Here is a 14,125-nt window from a genome sequence, read left to right as displayed (position 1 = left end):
TGTGAGCAGTAGTTGTGGAATGGAATTGTAGCTCTCATCCTCTCCCGTCATGGGGACAGCTAGAACCCTGTCTTCCTTTTGTCTGTGTGCATGTGTTTCTTCGGACAGTACTGCTATGTTTCTCTGCTGTGTGGCAACTTGAGCCTCTTCAGCCTGGGATAAAATAATCTTCAGTATTTAAAAGCAACATATGTGGATGTCAATTAAAATTATTGTTTAAGTTATATTGATGGCAGAAAGGTGAAAGGGGCCTAACAGTACTAGGTGTAGTGTTTTATTTTTAACAGTACAATTGACCCTTAAACAATATGGGGATTAGAAGCACTGACCGCTACACAGTTTGTATAACTTTGGATACCCCCAAAACTTTATTACTAATAACCTACTGTTGACTGGAAACCTTACTGATACCGTAAACAGTCAATTAACGCATATTTTGTATGTTATACAAATTATATACTTTATTCTCACGCTGAAGTAGGCTAGAGAAAAGAAAACGTTAAGAAAATTATAAAGAACAGAAAATACATTTACAGTATTTTTAAAAACCTAGACAGACCCACACAGTTCAAACCTGTTTTGTTCAAGGGTCAACTATAGTTTACCCTCATTTAGATTAGATTTAGATTAGACTATGCATGATGATGACTTGTTTCCTTTATGCATGAAATATTGTTTTTACCTTTCCAGCTATTTCTGTTACCTTTCATTTAAAAATGATAGTAACTTAGTCTTCCTCCTTATTTGACACCAGCTGTCCCTCCTCCCACTGACCTGCGGTTCACCAATGTTGGTCCAGACACCATTCGTGTCACGTGGGCCCCGCCTCCATCCATTGAATTGAGCAACTTCCTGGTGCGCTACTCACCCGTGAGAAATGAGGAGGATGTTGCAGAGCTGTCCATTTCTCCATCTGACAGTGTGGTGGTCCTGACAAGTAAGAGCTCAACTGTATCTGTTCAATCAATACCAAGCCTGAGGAAAGAATTCTCAGTTCTCAGGTGGGAGCAGATAAGATCAAAACAGCTACAGTAGAAGTACAAGCTAAAGTCCAGTCTGACCTGAGGCTTTGTCAGTTTTGGAAGATGTCATGTTTGTTGTTGTTTTAACACGTCTTTCATATCTACAACTTTAAAAAAAAAAAAATCATAGTAGAAAACACCAGCAATGAAGTTTAAAGACACAGCATTAAAACATGCTCTGCCTCCAAATAAGCACATTAAAATAATGTATGTCAAGAGAAATTATATGACTAACTTTGAATGTTTGGAGAGAAAACGAGGATTGAGAATAATGGCACTGTAGCTATTTTATTCTCTTTTTTGTTCCCTAAATGTCAGCAGGCAATCTGTTTAGCATCTGAGAACATGGGACAGTGACTGGTTACTCAGGATAGATCAGGATGCTCTTTGAAGAAAGAGCCAGTTTGATTTGTACTTCAGAAAGAATCTGTTGGCAGGATTTCTCAGAAGGCTGAGGACTTAAGAAAACTACTGACATGAAAATAAACAACAACAACCATTTATGGAACTGCCTCTTTCCGGTTTCTACTCTTTTGAAATAGATAGCTTTTATTAAAGAAAATATAAGAGGGCTGCAACATGGTGCTGTGTTTCAAGTAAACGTTGCTTTTCACTGTTTTCACTGTACTAGTTAAAAGATGTACATAAGAACGGCCAACGTTGAGACATAAGGGAGAAATAGTTCATATGTAGGCCCATTACCAAACGGTGGTCTGAAAACATTCTCTGTGTTTCAGACATAGTATGACCATAGTTTTGGTTTCTCCTTTGGTGGCTGAGGGCATGAGCTTCCCGGTATCTATCTTTAAGCAGGAGGGTTGTTTTGATCTAGAGCGCCGATCAGTAGCTATAACCTCACCCAATGCAGAAGCCCCTGCTTCAGGACCACCATCTGCCCCATCTTAGCCACAGATCTGTCACATGTCCATCCTCTGTTCTAAGACCTCATTCTAGATCTCAAGGTAGCCAGTTCCCCCTAGAGCAGCCGTCACCAACCAGTGGTCCTTGGATCACTGGTGGTCTGTGAGGTCTGAAAGGTTGGCTATTGCTGCCTTAGAGTAGCCATTATATCCTGTTTTATAGATGAAACAACAGAGGTGCCCAGAGTTTAAATAAATTGTCCCTGGCCAAGCAGAAAGGAGGATAGTGGAGTCCAAGCTCCATCAGGGACCTCTGCAGAAATGCTGAAGGGGAGTTGATATGGAGGGGAATGGGGGTTATTGAGTAGGAGGTCAATGGTTAGAAACCTTACTATGGACCTTTTTCGTTCCTCAAAATGAGAAGATACCCAGGAATGTATATTTAAATTTTTTAAGTGTCTGCTCTTACCTTAATACAGCAGAACCAATCACTTTCCCTTTGGGATATGCCTCTCCCAGTAAAGGTTAATTGTTAAGACCATGGGTCATGGTCTGGGTCAACTCCTGTAGGATCTTGGGCAAGCATATCAAAGGAGATCACTTCTTTATGCCTCACTTTTCTTATCTGTAAAGTAGGAATAATTATAAACCCATCTTTGGGAGGTAATGGATTCGTTCATTATCTTTAATGTGGTGATTGATGGTTTCACAAGTGTATACATATGTCAAAGCCTGTCCAACTGTACATTTAAAATATATGCAGTTTATTATATGGCCAGAGAGCTGCTTTAAAAAAGTAGCAGACTGCCTCACTGGGTTGTTCTGAGTAAATGATCATCCACAGTGCCAAGGTCATTGTCAGCACATGACCCCAACCGAAGTACTATGAAGTGGATGATAGTAATATGACTGTGCTACCACAAATCCATGTTGCTGCAGATCGGGCTGAGTCACACTCATGGAGGTGGAACAGGGGCCGGGGTTTAGAGATGCTACAGGGCAAAGGTGACCGTTCCTTATCACCCAGTGGCAGCCCCATCTCCGGGCAGCCACCCACATTCACGCAGGAATAAGTAGGCTATCGGGCTGGACTCTTGGATATTTTGTAAACTGACATAGTCCCAGGAGTCTTTGGTTTTTGATGCTTTCAAGGACAGTTTTAAAGTCCCACTTGCCTCCTCAGATCTCCTGCCTGGCACCGAGTATTTGGTCAGCGTCTCCAGTGTTTATGAACAACACGAGAGCACACCTCTCAGAGGAAGACAGAAAACAGGTGAGTCATGTTGGCAATATGCTTATCAAGTACTGTTCACCGAACAACATTAAATAACAAAAATGGAATACTCCTTCTAAAAATAACATCTCCATCTGTTGTGGTGGTGATGGTGGTGCCCATAGCCTTGTCATTACTTTGTGATCACTGGTCTTGAAAATTAAAAGACATCTTATTCAACTATTACCCTGACTTCCTGTCACTAAGATTCTGTTCTCTGTTTCCAGAGAACACTGAAAAGTTCAGAAACTTTGTTGTCTATCTTTCTAAAAACTCTCCCACGAAGAATATCTCATAATGTCTATTATTTAGGCATGGTAAACATTCCTTCTCTTTAGGGAACTCTGTCTAATGGCTGACCCAACACTGTCATTGTCATATTTTCCCTGTTTAACTAAGATAAACAAGTTTATATCTTTTTTTCTACTTTATTAAATCTTCATTTACCATTAAAAAACAAAGTTGAATTGAATCCCATAACATGTCATTTCTTAAAGGTTACTTTTTTAATTGTTCCCTTTAAAAAAGTGCAGAGCAATATGTCCACTAATTAATTCATTACAGTCCACTTGCTTCCAAAAAGGTGTTGTAATATCTCTTTTGGTTTGATTATGTTACTGGATAGAATAAGTGAATCTTTTAACTGAGACAGAAATTTGTTGGAATTCCCAGAGAGGTCACACGATTTGAATTTGAGATAAACTTCAAATTCTCTCTGATTTTTCTGCATTGCACTAAATTCCAATTCATGAGAAATTACTTGCATTGCAACTTGTCTAGAATAGTGTCTTAGTTTTAGAAACTTTCATGTTTGACATCATCCTTACCTGTTGACATATCAGTTTCCTCTTTAGTGTAGAAAGCTTTGAGAGCCAAACACTTAACTCAGGAGTGGGAAGACCTTCTCATTTTCAGAGATACGCTTACAGGATAGAAACACAGACTACTGAACGCTGAAACATTTAAAAATATCAGTTTCCAGAATATCTTAAATACCTTTTCTTCAATAGCATGTAGAAACCTCCTGTAATGACACTTGGAATGCTTAACAAAAGAACAAAGAAAAGAATGCTTGAGTTGGCCATTTTGAACTGAGTCATTTATGATTTTGAAATTTATATGTGGCTTAGAATCAGTCCATCATAACCTGAGTTTATGGCAATTCCTTGTGATTTAAGAAACAAAAACAAACAAACAAAAAAGACACCCAGAAACATCAGATGTATGTTACTTTCCACCATTTTCTCACTTCGTAATCTGGTGGTGTTTTTCCCCCCATCTTCCTCTCTCTCTTTTTCCCCCCTGGGTGGGAAAAACAGGTCTTGATTCCCCAACTGGCATTGACTTCTCTGAAATCACTGCCAACTCTTTCACGGTGCATTGGATTGCTCCTCGAGCCACCGTCACTGGCTACAGGATTCGCCATCATCCCGAACATGGTAGTGGAAGACCTCGAGAAGATCGAGTGCCCCCGACTCGGAATTCCATCACCCTCACCAACCTCAATCCGGGCACAGAATATGTGGTCAGCATTGTTGCACTCAATGGCAGAGAGGAAAGTCCCTCATTGGTTGGTCAGCAATCAACAGGTAACTTGTTTTCTGGTCTTCAAGGAAACTCAGAGGACTTTTCCTATGCAAGTGGTATATTCTGTGAAAGAGGTTGGTGTAATCTATGTCATCATCTCTTAAAAATTAGAATATGTTATGAGACATAGGGAAGTGAGAGAAAATTATGGCGAAAAATCTCCTTCTTAGAGTACATGAGAGAAGATACTTTTTTTATTCTAAGAAATTTTGCACCTGATTTAAGCATTTTTAATAACTGCAGTTTTATTCAAAATATAGAAAACACTTTCAAAGTTCTCTTAAAATTATGATTATTTTAATGTAATAGTGTCAAAGTTCTCAATAGATGCTGAAGTACTTAAGGGAGCATTATCATGATATTTGTACCCTAGTCTCAAATGGATTAACAAAAAAAAAAAAATGGGGGGGGGGGTGCAAATGTTACCAATTACCAAATAACTAAAGGGGATATGAGTGTTCATTATATTATTTTTGTGGCTTTTTTGTTGTTTTAAATTTTTTCAGAAAAGCAAGTTTGAGGGGGGAAAAGAAACATTCAATAAATTTGAAATAATCATTTTATTAGAATTTGCATTGACGCCTTAAAACCTCTTACCTTGTTCATAATTTTTAATTTTGTACAGTACTTACACTATTATATTAAAAAAAAAAAACCCTCAGGATTATCTGGAAAATGAACAGAGAGTGAATCTGGGCATTGTTTGAAAGTTACGGATGTGAGAACTTTCCCTTGCTTTTTCTAGTTTCTGATGTTCCACGGGACCTGGCAATTATTGCCACGAACCCCACCAGCCTCCTGCTGAGCTGGGAAGCTCCCCCGGTCACAGTGAGGTATTACAGGATCACCTATGGAGAAACAGGTGCGTCGGTCACACGCTACTGCCCATCCAATCAAGTCAGGGCCTGTAAACCCAACAGTGAACGCACAATTAACGACAGCTGGGCAAGTGCATTCAGCGGAGCCTTGTCTTTCCCAAGAATATGTGAAAAATACTCGTGAAATAATCGATAGCAACATCGGGATAAGAAGCTGTTTGTATAGTCCTAGAGGGGGACTAGTAGGAGCTGAGGGAGAAAGGATTGCAAACTCACATACCTAGTGTCAGCAGTGAAGTGATAAAGGATTTATATTTTTCTTTCTACTTTGTATTTCAAATAATTTTATTTAACATGAATATATTCTATTAAAATTTTGAAAAAGGAACACAGCTTATGCAATCCTGGTGGAGGACTTACCTTCTTCTCCCTTCTCACGTTAATTTACACTTCTGGCTTTTGTACAACTGGAATGTTAAAATAGCATGAACCGCAGTATTCTCCCGGTGTTCATGAACTCATCAAGGTTTATGGCATGCATAAATAGAGTTTTTTGTTCAAACCCTATTAAGAGCACCTTTTGAAAGGGTCACTTGCAGGCTGCTCTCAATATGGTAATGCAGTAACTCGGCAATCCCCACGTTTCTCTCAGCCCCTCACACTTTCACTAACTTCCTTTCAAACAGGAGGACACGGCCCCGTCCAGGAGTTCACTGTGCCGGGGAGCAGGTCTACAGCAGAAATCAAGGGCCTCACACCTGGAGTAGACTACACCGTCACTGTGTATGCTGTCACAGGCCGCGGGGACAGCCCGGCAAGCAGCAAGCCAGTTTCCATTAATTACCAGACAGGTATCGGCTCCCCTGGGACAAAGAACATCTCCTGCTCATAGTTTTTAACCAAACAGACAAGGAAATGGCCACAAGGGCAGGGGTTTTTGTCTGTTTTGTTAATTGACGTATTCCACATGCCTATGATAGAGACAGACATAGAGGGTGTTTCATAAATATGTTTGAATGAATGAATGAATGAATGAATGAAGCGCTAAGAAGATCAACACCTAACTCAGATAGAGTTTTTGTGTGAATGAAGCAGCCATCTTGAAAATAGGTCATGGTATCCAGATGCTTGCCCCACCTCCCAAAAGTTATCTCTGTTTCTGCAAAAGAAATACTTGGGAGTCGCTAATCATAGGAGGGGATTGTCCTATACGGAGCAGAGCTGGAGGACTTGTTCAATCTTGTTCTCATGGGCTGTGGCTTCATTGGTTTCTCGTCTTTCTTTTTTTTTGTAGGAATTGACAAACCACCACAGATGCATATCACTGATGTTCAGGATAATAGCATCAGTGTCAGATGGCTGCCCTCAAGCTCCCCTGTCACTGGCTACCGAGTGACCACTGTTCCCAAAAACGGCCGGGGACCGCCCATCACGAAAACTGCAGGTCCAGGTAGGCGTTGCAGCATCTCACGTGCCCCAGAAAAACGGGAGGTCCACACAGTGTGTTTTCTTAAAGAAACAGCCACCTACCTCCAAGTACTATGTATTCTTATATCTGTTATGTTACAGTTCCCCCATTTGTGAATTCAGGGCTCAAGATTGTTCCTTTACAGGAGAACTTTTTGGATAAGTGCATCTCTGTTTTTGCATGCACAGTCCTGCTTAATGGTGTGGACGTCTTAAATTATGAGATCCACCTTTGTGGTTTTGCTCACTGTGTACACCAAGAAGAGAGAGATTGGCCTAACTGATTTTTTAAATATCCTTTAGCCCTTGTGTTGTTTTTTTGTTTGTTTGTTTTGTTTTTTCTATAAAATGTTTGTGAAATGAAGATCTTAAGGCAATATTGTTTTTTTTCAAATACAAGTAAAAGTTTATTTAGAAAGTCACAGAGGTAGGAAAAGTGGGCCAGCTGGGTTATGTGGGCTCAGGAAACAAGTTACAGAGGCAAAAAAAAAAAAAAGGGGGGGTGGGCCTTTGGATCTTAGGGGAGAGAGAAGCAAAGGTATTCACCATCAAGGAAGAAGTGGGGGGTGGGGAGGGAAGTGCAGACATTCTACAGAAAGAGAGAGAGCCCACCTTAAGGCAATATCTTAAAGTCAAGTTTTGTTGTTTTTGTGTTGTTTTTTTTTCAAAATTATTATAGTTTATTGTTGGGGCATCATATTAAATTTTAGAGCTTATTCTTTAGTGTGACTGTATTCCAATGTGATCACTTGTATTAGCAATGAACACATTTATCTAAGAGGCAATCCATCTCTGACTCCTCTATATTTTCCTGATAAAGTCTGCCAATTAAAATCTAGGCCACCACACATTTTTCTACCGAAATCCGAATGTCTGTTGGATGACAGTACAGCGGAATGACATAGATGCTGCATTTGCTTTTCACTCCCCTTGCAGATCAAACAGAAATGACCATCGAAAGCTTGCAGCCCACAGTGGAGTATGAGGTCAGTGTCTACGCTCAGAGTCCAAACGGAGAGAGTAAGCCTCTGGTCCAGACGGCCGTCACCAGTACGTAACCCATGCTCATCTTCCATTTTCAAAGTCAGATCTTGTTTGTAGGCTCCTGAATGTTTTCTGCATGCCATTTGCGATTATACATGGGGAAAGCCAACTGGTTGGTCAGTTTATATGTTGAGTTGAGCCCTTTACAAGCATAATTTTTCTTCCCAGTTCCAAGCAATGAACACTTAGGGAAAGACGTTGTGGAGCCGCCATAGTTGGTTGCTGTGCTTTAAGTTTCTTTTGCTTAAATGGCCTCAGCAAAAGCTTATTTGCCTATTGCACATGTACAGAATGTTTGGCCAGCAGCGTCTTTTCTACAGCAGGATGGTGAAGTTGATTGAAGTCTTTCTTATGAAGCTGGTATGTTTGGAGCATTTGCAGGACTGCGGCTGCACCAAACTTATTAAAGAAGGATTATAAAAATCTAAATCTAACATTGAATATCAATTTTACCATTCGTAGAAAATCCAGGTCCGTGAGACTGACATCACATTGCAAAATTAAATTATGGTACAAAATCTTTAAATCAATGTACATCAATCCTCTCTGAGAGGACACTTTGCAAGGTGTCTACACATCCCGTGTACACCTGTTTTAATAAGTGATGTAACATCAAAATCAAAAATACTTCAACGGGATCAGGTAATTTTTCTCTGTAATAGTGGGTTGATTGGAATTTAATTCATCCAAGAGAATGGTATCTGCAAAACTGCTTTGCATGTTATAAAAAAAAATGCTTATTTCACAACTTGCTTTTCACATAACCTCTTACCATTAATTTGCCTAACAGACATTGATCGCCCTAAAGGACTGACATTCACTGAGGTGAATGTCGATTCCATCAAAATTGCCTGGAAAAGCCCACAGGGGCACGTTTCCAAGTACAGGGTGACCTACTCGAGCCCTGAGGATGGAATCCATGAGGTCTTCCCCGGTGCTGAAGAAGACACTGCAGAGCTGAAGGGCCTCAAGCCCGGTTCTGAGTACACAGTCAGTGTGGTTGCCTTGAACGGCGATAAGGAGAGCAAGCCCTTGATTGGAACGCAGTCCACAGGTATATCGGTCACTGCACCACTGGGTGCTCATGGGAGCAGAGGCTTTAGGCCCTGCTGAATGAATTAGTCAGGCTGTTGATTTCCATGTAAGGGGGTAAAAAAAAAAAAAAAAATTGCCTCTATTAGGAAGGCCCTCTTTACGGGGAATAGTAGTAAACAGTGAAGTTTAGGTGATCTTTAAATCAAGTCTAATACGCGGACATTTTGGAGTAGCAAGGCCATAAGATGAGACATTTCAAGATAATTTTAAAATTCTGGATTATTTTCTGAGCCATGCCTCCCTGTGGCTGTACTCACTGTGTATAAAGGAATATGGCATCCTAGAGCTTACTCTGGAAAAGGTACCCAAAGCGAGCCATTTCATGGCAGCATATTTCTGAGAACTCGTGGGTAAGACCTTCTTTCTCTGGTTAGACAGTCGTGTGCCCGGTGAATAATTTGCTTAAAAGATTGGGAACCGGACACATAGGGCAAATGCTTTCCACGATACTTTATCTTCTTGTGCTTTGTTTCTGAAGCACAGGGGCATGCTAAAGATGTGTCCTTGTGACAGCATAAACCCTGCAGGTGACAATCTGTGTTATTGCTCTTTGCTTCTCTTTGCTGCTTCTGTTATGATCCAATTTTCTTATGCTGCACCACAGAGAATACTTCAAATTTAGCAGTAATATCTGCCACGGGGTCCAAATAAAGCAAATCAAAACATAATTCTGACTTTGGAGGTATGGAATACTCTGGGAAATGGATTTCCATACAAGGATAATTTATATCGGAAGAGGGCTCTTGCTCATCTTTCCATACAAATGAAAAATCAATCTCAATGGCCTACATCAGTCATTCTGACTTTTCAAAAAAAATGTTTAAGGGAGAGCAAAAACATCTTCTACAACCTAAGGTCTCAGAATTCTGACACTTACCTGTGTTTCGAGCGATTCTGAACATTGGTGGATATAAAACATGCTTTCAGCAAACATTTTTTTTTCATTTTGCATTCTTTTCTCGTACTAAACCTTTGATCAGGGAACTCACCTAACCCAAACCAAGCACAATCTGTTCTACCACTTGGGACTCACTTTACTGTCCGTTTTCCCCATTTCCTATAAGATAACCTCTAACCAATGACCCTCCTGACAGCCATTCCTGCACCAACCAATCTGAAGTTCACTCAGGTTACCCCAACAAGCCTGACTGTCCAGTGGACAGCCCCCACTCTTAAGCTCACTGGCTATCGGGTGTGGGTGACCCCCAAGGAGAAGACGGGACCCACGAAAGAAATCAACCTCGCTCCCGATAGCACGTCTGCGGTTATCTCAGGACTCATGGTAAGAAGCGCGCTTTTTCCTTGGAATATGGAACTAGGCTATCTCTTACACAGTTTAAGGTGGCAGAAATACATCATATTTAAATCTAATTATTTTCTTGGCCCCTGCCATCAAAAACTTTTATTGTGATTTTGTATCAATGTTATAAATAGCTTTGGATTTCGCACCGTTCTTTAAATGCATTCTGTTCACTTTAAAAGGGTATGTGTGGGTGCAGGGGGCAATTTAGAGTCAGGTTGACTGCATATATCTTCTTCAGTTATTATACATTTTCTGTGCTGTTACCTTGGCGAGGAATATTCTCCAGCTTGTACCAACCCAGCCTGACCCTACCTTCATAGAATCACTTTTAATCCTTCTGGACTTGCATGCAAAAAACTAGCCAGTAACCTAGGAAATTGATATACATTTAACAGAAGTTCAATTCCAGAAAAAACTATAGAAAGAGGGTTCAGAGGTAGAGTAGTGTCTCTACAACTCTATGATCAGAAAAATTCACAGTTTATTCCTGTCTGTTCATAAACAAACAGACTAATATCCATTTTCCTCATTTTGTATCAGCTTAGTATAAGTATGTCAGTTATGGCTTACTTGGGCTTTCCTCCTACGGGCATTTTAAAATTGATATAATTTAAATTTGTTGTTGATCACCTGTAGTGCAGGGATGAAATTAATCTAGGAATGATAGTGCTGTAGGTTTTGCTAGTTTATTTATTTTTCTTTTGTAACTATGGCATCTTTCCAATGCAGCAGTGAAAGTCACTGGGCTTCTGATTGCTGAAGCTTACTGTGCCCTTCTTTCTAGGTAAACACCAAATATGAAGTGAATGTCTACGCTCTTAAGAACACTTTGACGAGCAGACCAGCTCAAGGAGTTGTCAGTACCTTGGAGAGTGAGTGATCAAACTTTTAAGTATCAGAAAACATTCTGTATAAACAAAAATTAAAGAATGCTAAATAGTTTTATAGACCACTAAGTTAACAACGGAGTGATTCCCAATCTGGGAATTGATTTGCTCACCCATCTTTTTGTCTGAACTACTGGTGCCTTTGGTGTTATGAACAAAGATTAGTTTATGCTCTACTTGTTGGAATTTGTTTCCATAGAGTTAAGTTTGGGGAGGACATGCTGCTTTGTACTATATGTTAATAGTGCAGTAGTATTGGAGCAAGTTGGGTCTAGATTCTAGTTTTCTGCCATATCAATGAACTCCCCGTATATTCTTTCAGAAATTGTATAAAATGTCAATGTTTCCTTATCTATAAAATAAGGATAACATTGCATCTGTTGAGAAAGAAAAAATATGAAGCCCTATGAAATGACAAAATACTAGCAATGCATGTATCTATCATTGCTGGCTGACCGTATTATTCTAACTCCTACTACACATATTTTACATTTTAATAAGTTAATAATTTTCACCTTTATTGAGGGATTTGTAGATGCTATAAACCAGCCTTGGGAACCACAGGTAGTATATCTTAACAAGCTTTTCAGTTCTTCCAAAAAGAGAAGGTGAATATTTTTATATTTCTAATTATTGTTAACCTTTGTTTCTGGCTGCCATAGGGGAAGTGTTCTACATTGTCATGTGTAGAAATAGATATACTTTTTGTATAATAAGGAAACATTTAAATAAAATATCAAAGTCTTCCCCCTATGAGCACTAATCTCAGCCTGTGATCCCATGCAGATGTCAGCCCTCCACGAAGGGCCCGTGTGACAGATGCCACTGAGACCACCATCACCATTAGCTGGAGAACCAAGACCGAGCCGATCACTGGCTTCCAAGTTGATGCTATACCAGGAAATGGCCAGACTCCAGTTCAGAGAATGATCAGCCCCGATGTCAGAAGCTACACCATCACAGGTTAGGGCACTCACTGTGCGGACCGCACTTCAACGCTGCTCACAACATCCATTAGTTCAGTAGTTAGTCTAGCACTTACAGGATTAAATTATTTCCAAAGCTTTATGATAAGCCAGCTCTGTTCTTTAAAAATTATTTTCAAACAATAATCAGAAATTGGTTTGTCCTTTGAATGCCTGATTTTATCTAATGTTTGCCAGAGAAATGGCACAAGTTCCATTTATCATTTTGATTTTTAGTCATTGTACCCTTTCTTGTATTAAAAAATTGTAACGTAATGCTTACAATGAAAAGTAACTAAAGTGGTTCAACATTAACATTGATGATATAGCGTAATTAAATTAAAAAATCAAACAACACTATACAGATCAAAGTTGTTTTTAGAGAATGTTCAATATCTGGGTTAATTTAGCTCTGTTTGAGATTTAAAATTCTGATTCTAGTTACCAATCAAAGACCATCTGATTATGATAAAGAGAAGATACTCAATAGGTACTTGCCCCTCATTCTCTAATATAGGATTGTTATATTCTCAAATTTATTTTAGCCAGCGTCTTGGTATGCATCAGTGATTTTTTTTTTTTTGAGATACATTACTCATTTACAGTTATTACCCATATCATGCTCTAAATATATTGTTCAAATATAAACCTCTTCTGTTTCATATAAATATGCGAGGGTAGAGGAACCATAAAAATTGCAGATGAGTTGAAACATCCTAGTGAATCAAGATCAGATCAAAATTGTCTCTTCGCAAATCCCAGGCTTACAGCCCGGCACTGACTACAAGATCCACTTGTCCACCCTGAACGGGAATGCCCGGAGCTCCCCTGTCATCATCGACGCCTCCACGGGTAACTATACTTTTACTGAAGACATGCCACTCACTTGTCTGTGACCAGCCATGTGAACTTAAGAAACAAAAATGAGGCTGCTACTTTTGTATTCTAGATCACAGTGGATCCTTTATACAGTGTACAGCAGGGGTCCTCAAACTTTTTAAAGTGGGGGCCAGATCACGGTCCCTCAGAGAGCTGGAGGGCCGGACTATATGAACTACTAATTCCTACTGTAACACCTTGGCTGCGCTCACTGCCCAAAAAACCTGGCGGGCCAGATCAGACTCCTCTGCGGGCCGCATGTGGCCCGCGGGCCGCAGTTTGAAGACCCCTGGTGTACAGAGTCCTCAGATTCTCTCGAGTCTGTTTTTAAGGCTGGAAAAGGGTGTGGGAGTGATATTCTTGCTTATTCATTTTCTTAGAGACTTAATTTTGATTTCTTTTAGCCATCGATGCACCATCCAACCTGCATTTCCTGGCCACCACACCCAACTCCTTGCTGGTATCATGGCAGCCACCCCGAGCCAAGATTACTGGTTACATCATCAAGTATGAGAAGGCTGGGTCCCCTCTCAGAGAAGTGGTCCCTCGGCCCCGCCCTGGTGTCACAGAGGCTACTATCACTGGTATTGCTGCTTCCACGCTGTCTTCCTCTCCTTACTCCCCGGGACAGAAAGGGCCTCGCAGACTCCAGCTGCGTCTTCGAGGTCACACCATGAGAACGAGAAGCCCAAAGAGCATTCTCGGTGTAGGAGCTGTAGAGCTCAATACTTCCCAAAAGGCATGAGTTCATGTGAAGAAAGTAGTTTCAGTACTGACCTAATGGCTGAACATCTTTTTATTTGCTCTATGTTTGCTAGATACTTGTCAGTCCTAGAAAAATACATGGTTCAGGGCAAACTAGCTTGTTGAAGCCTCTTCTCTCTCACGTCCCTCAAGATCTGGTGATCTTGCGGGACCTGCCCTC

At 40.3% G+C, this 14,125-nt stretch overlaps 1 protein-coding gene across 12 annotated transcripts in view; it reads left to right on the top strand.

The window, feature by feature from the left end:
• FN1 (fibronectin 1) overlaps positions 1-14,125 on the top strand; it is a 66,564-nt gene that overhangs the window by 40,896 nt on the left and 11,543 nt on the right. For 6 of the 12 annotated variants that reach the window (XM_084891965.1, XM_084891964.1, XM_084891961.1 and 3 more), the window contains 13 exons: positions 755-937; positions 3,066-3,155; positions 4,475-4,744; positions 5,488-5,604; positions 6,247-6,411; positions 6,855-7,010; positions 7,964-8,077; positions 8,862-9,125; positions 10,261-10,448; positions 11,254-11,341; positions 12,143-12,319; positions 13,084-13,173; positions 13,605-13,784. In XM_084891965.1, coding sequence (XP_084748091.1) covers positions 755-937; positions 3,066-3,155; positions 4,475-4,744; positions 5,488-5,604; positions 6,247-6,411; positions 6,855-7,010; positions 7,964-8,077; positions 8,862-9,125; positions 10,261-10,448; positions 11,254-11,341; positions 12,143-12,319; positions 13,084-13,173; positions 13,605-13,784 — 2,082 coding nt within the window. The remainder of the gene's footprint in view (positions 1-754; positions 938-3,065; positions 3,156-4,474; positions 4,745-5,487; positions 5,605-6,246; positions 6,412-6,854; positions 7,011-7,963; positions 8,078-8,861; positions 9,126-10,260; positions 10,449-11,253; positions 11,342-12,142; positions 12,320-13,083; positions 13,174-13,604; positions 13,785-14,125) is intronic. The other 6 variants (XM_084891959.1, XM_084891958.1, XM_084891957.1 and 3 more) reach the window with 1 other exon arrangement.

This window comes from Pipistrellus hanaki, assembly GCF_964339955.1.
Source record: "Pipistrellus hanaki genome assembly, chromosome: 8".
In the NCBI taxonomy this organism is placed as follows: Eukaryota; Metazoa; Chordata; class Mammalia; order Chiroptera; family Vespertilionidae; genus Pipistrellus; species Pipistrellus hanaki.
The sequence above is the reverse complement of the archived record's forward strand: the minus strand, read 5'-3'. Positions and strand labels throughout refer to the sequence as shown.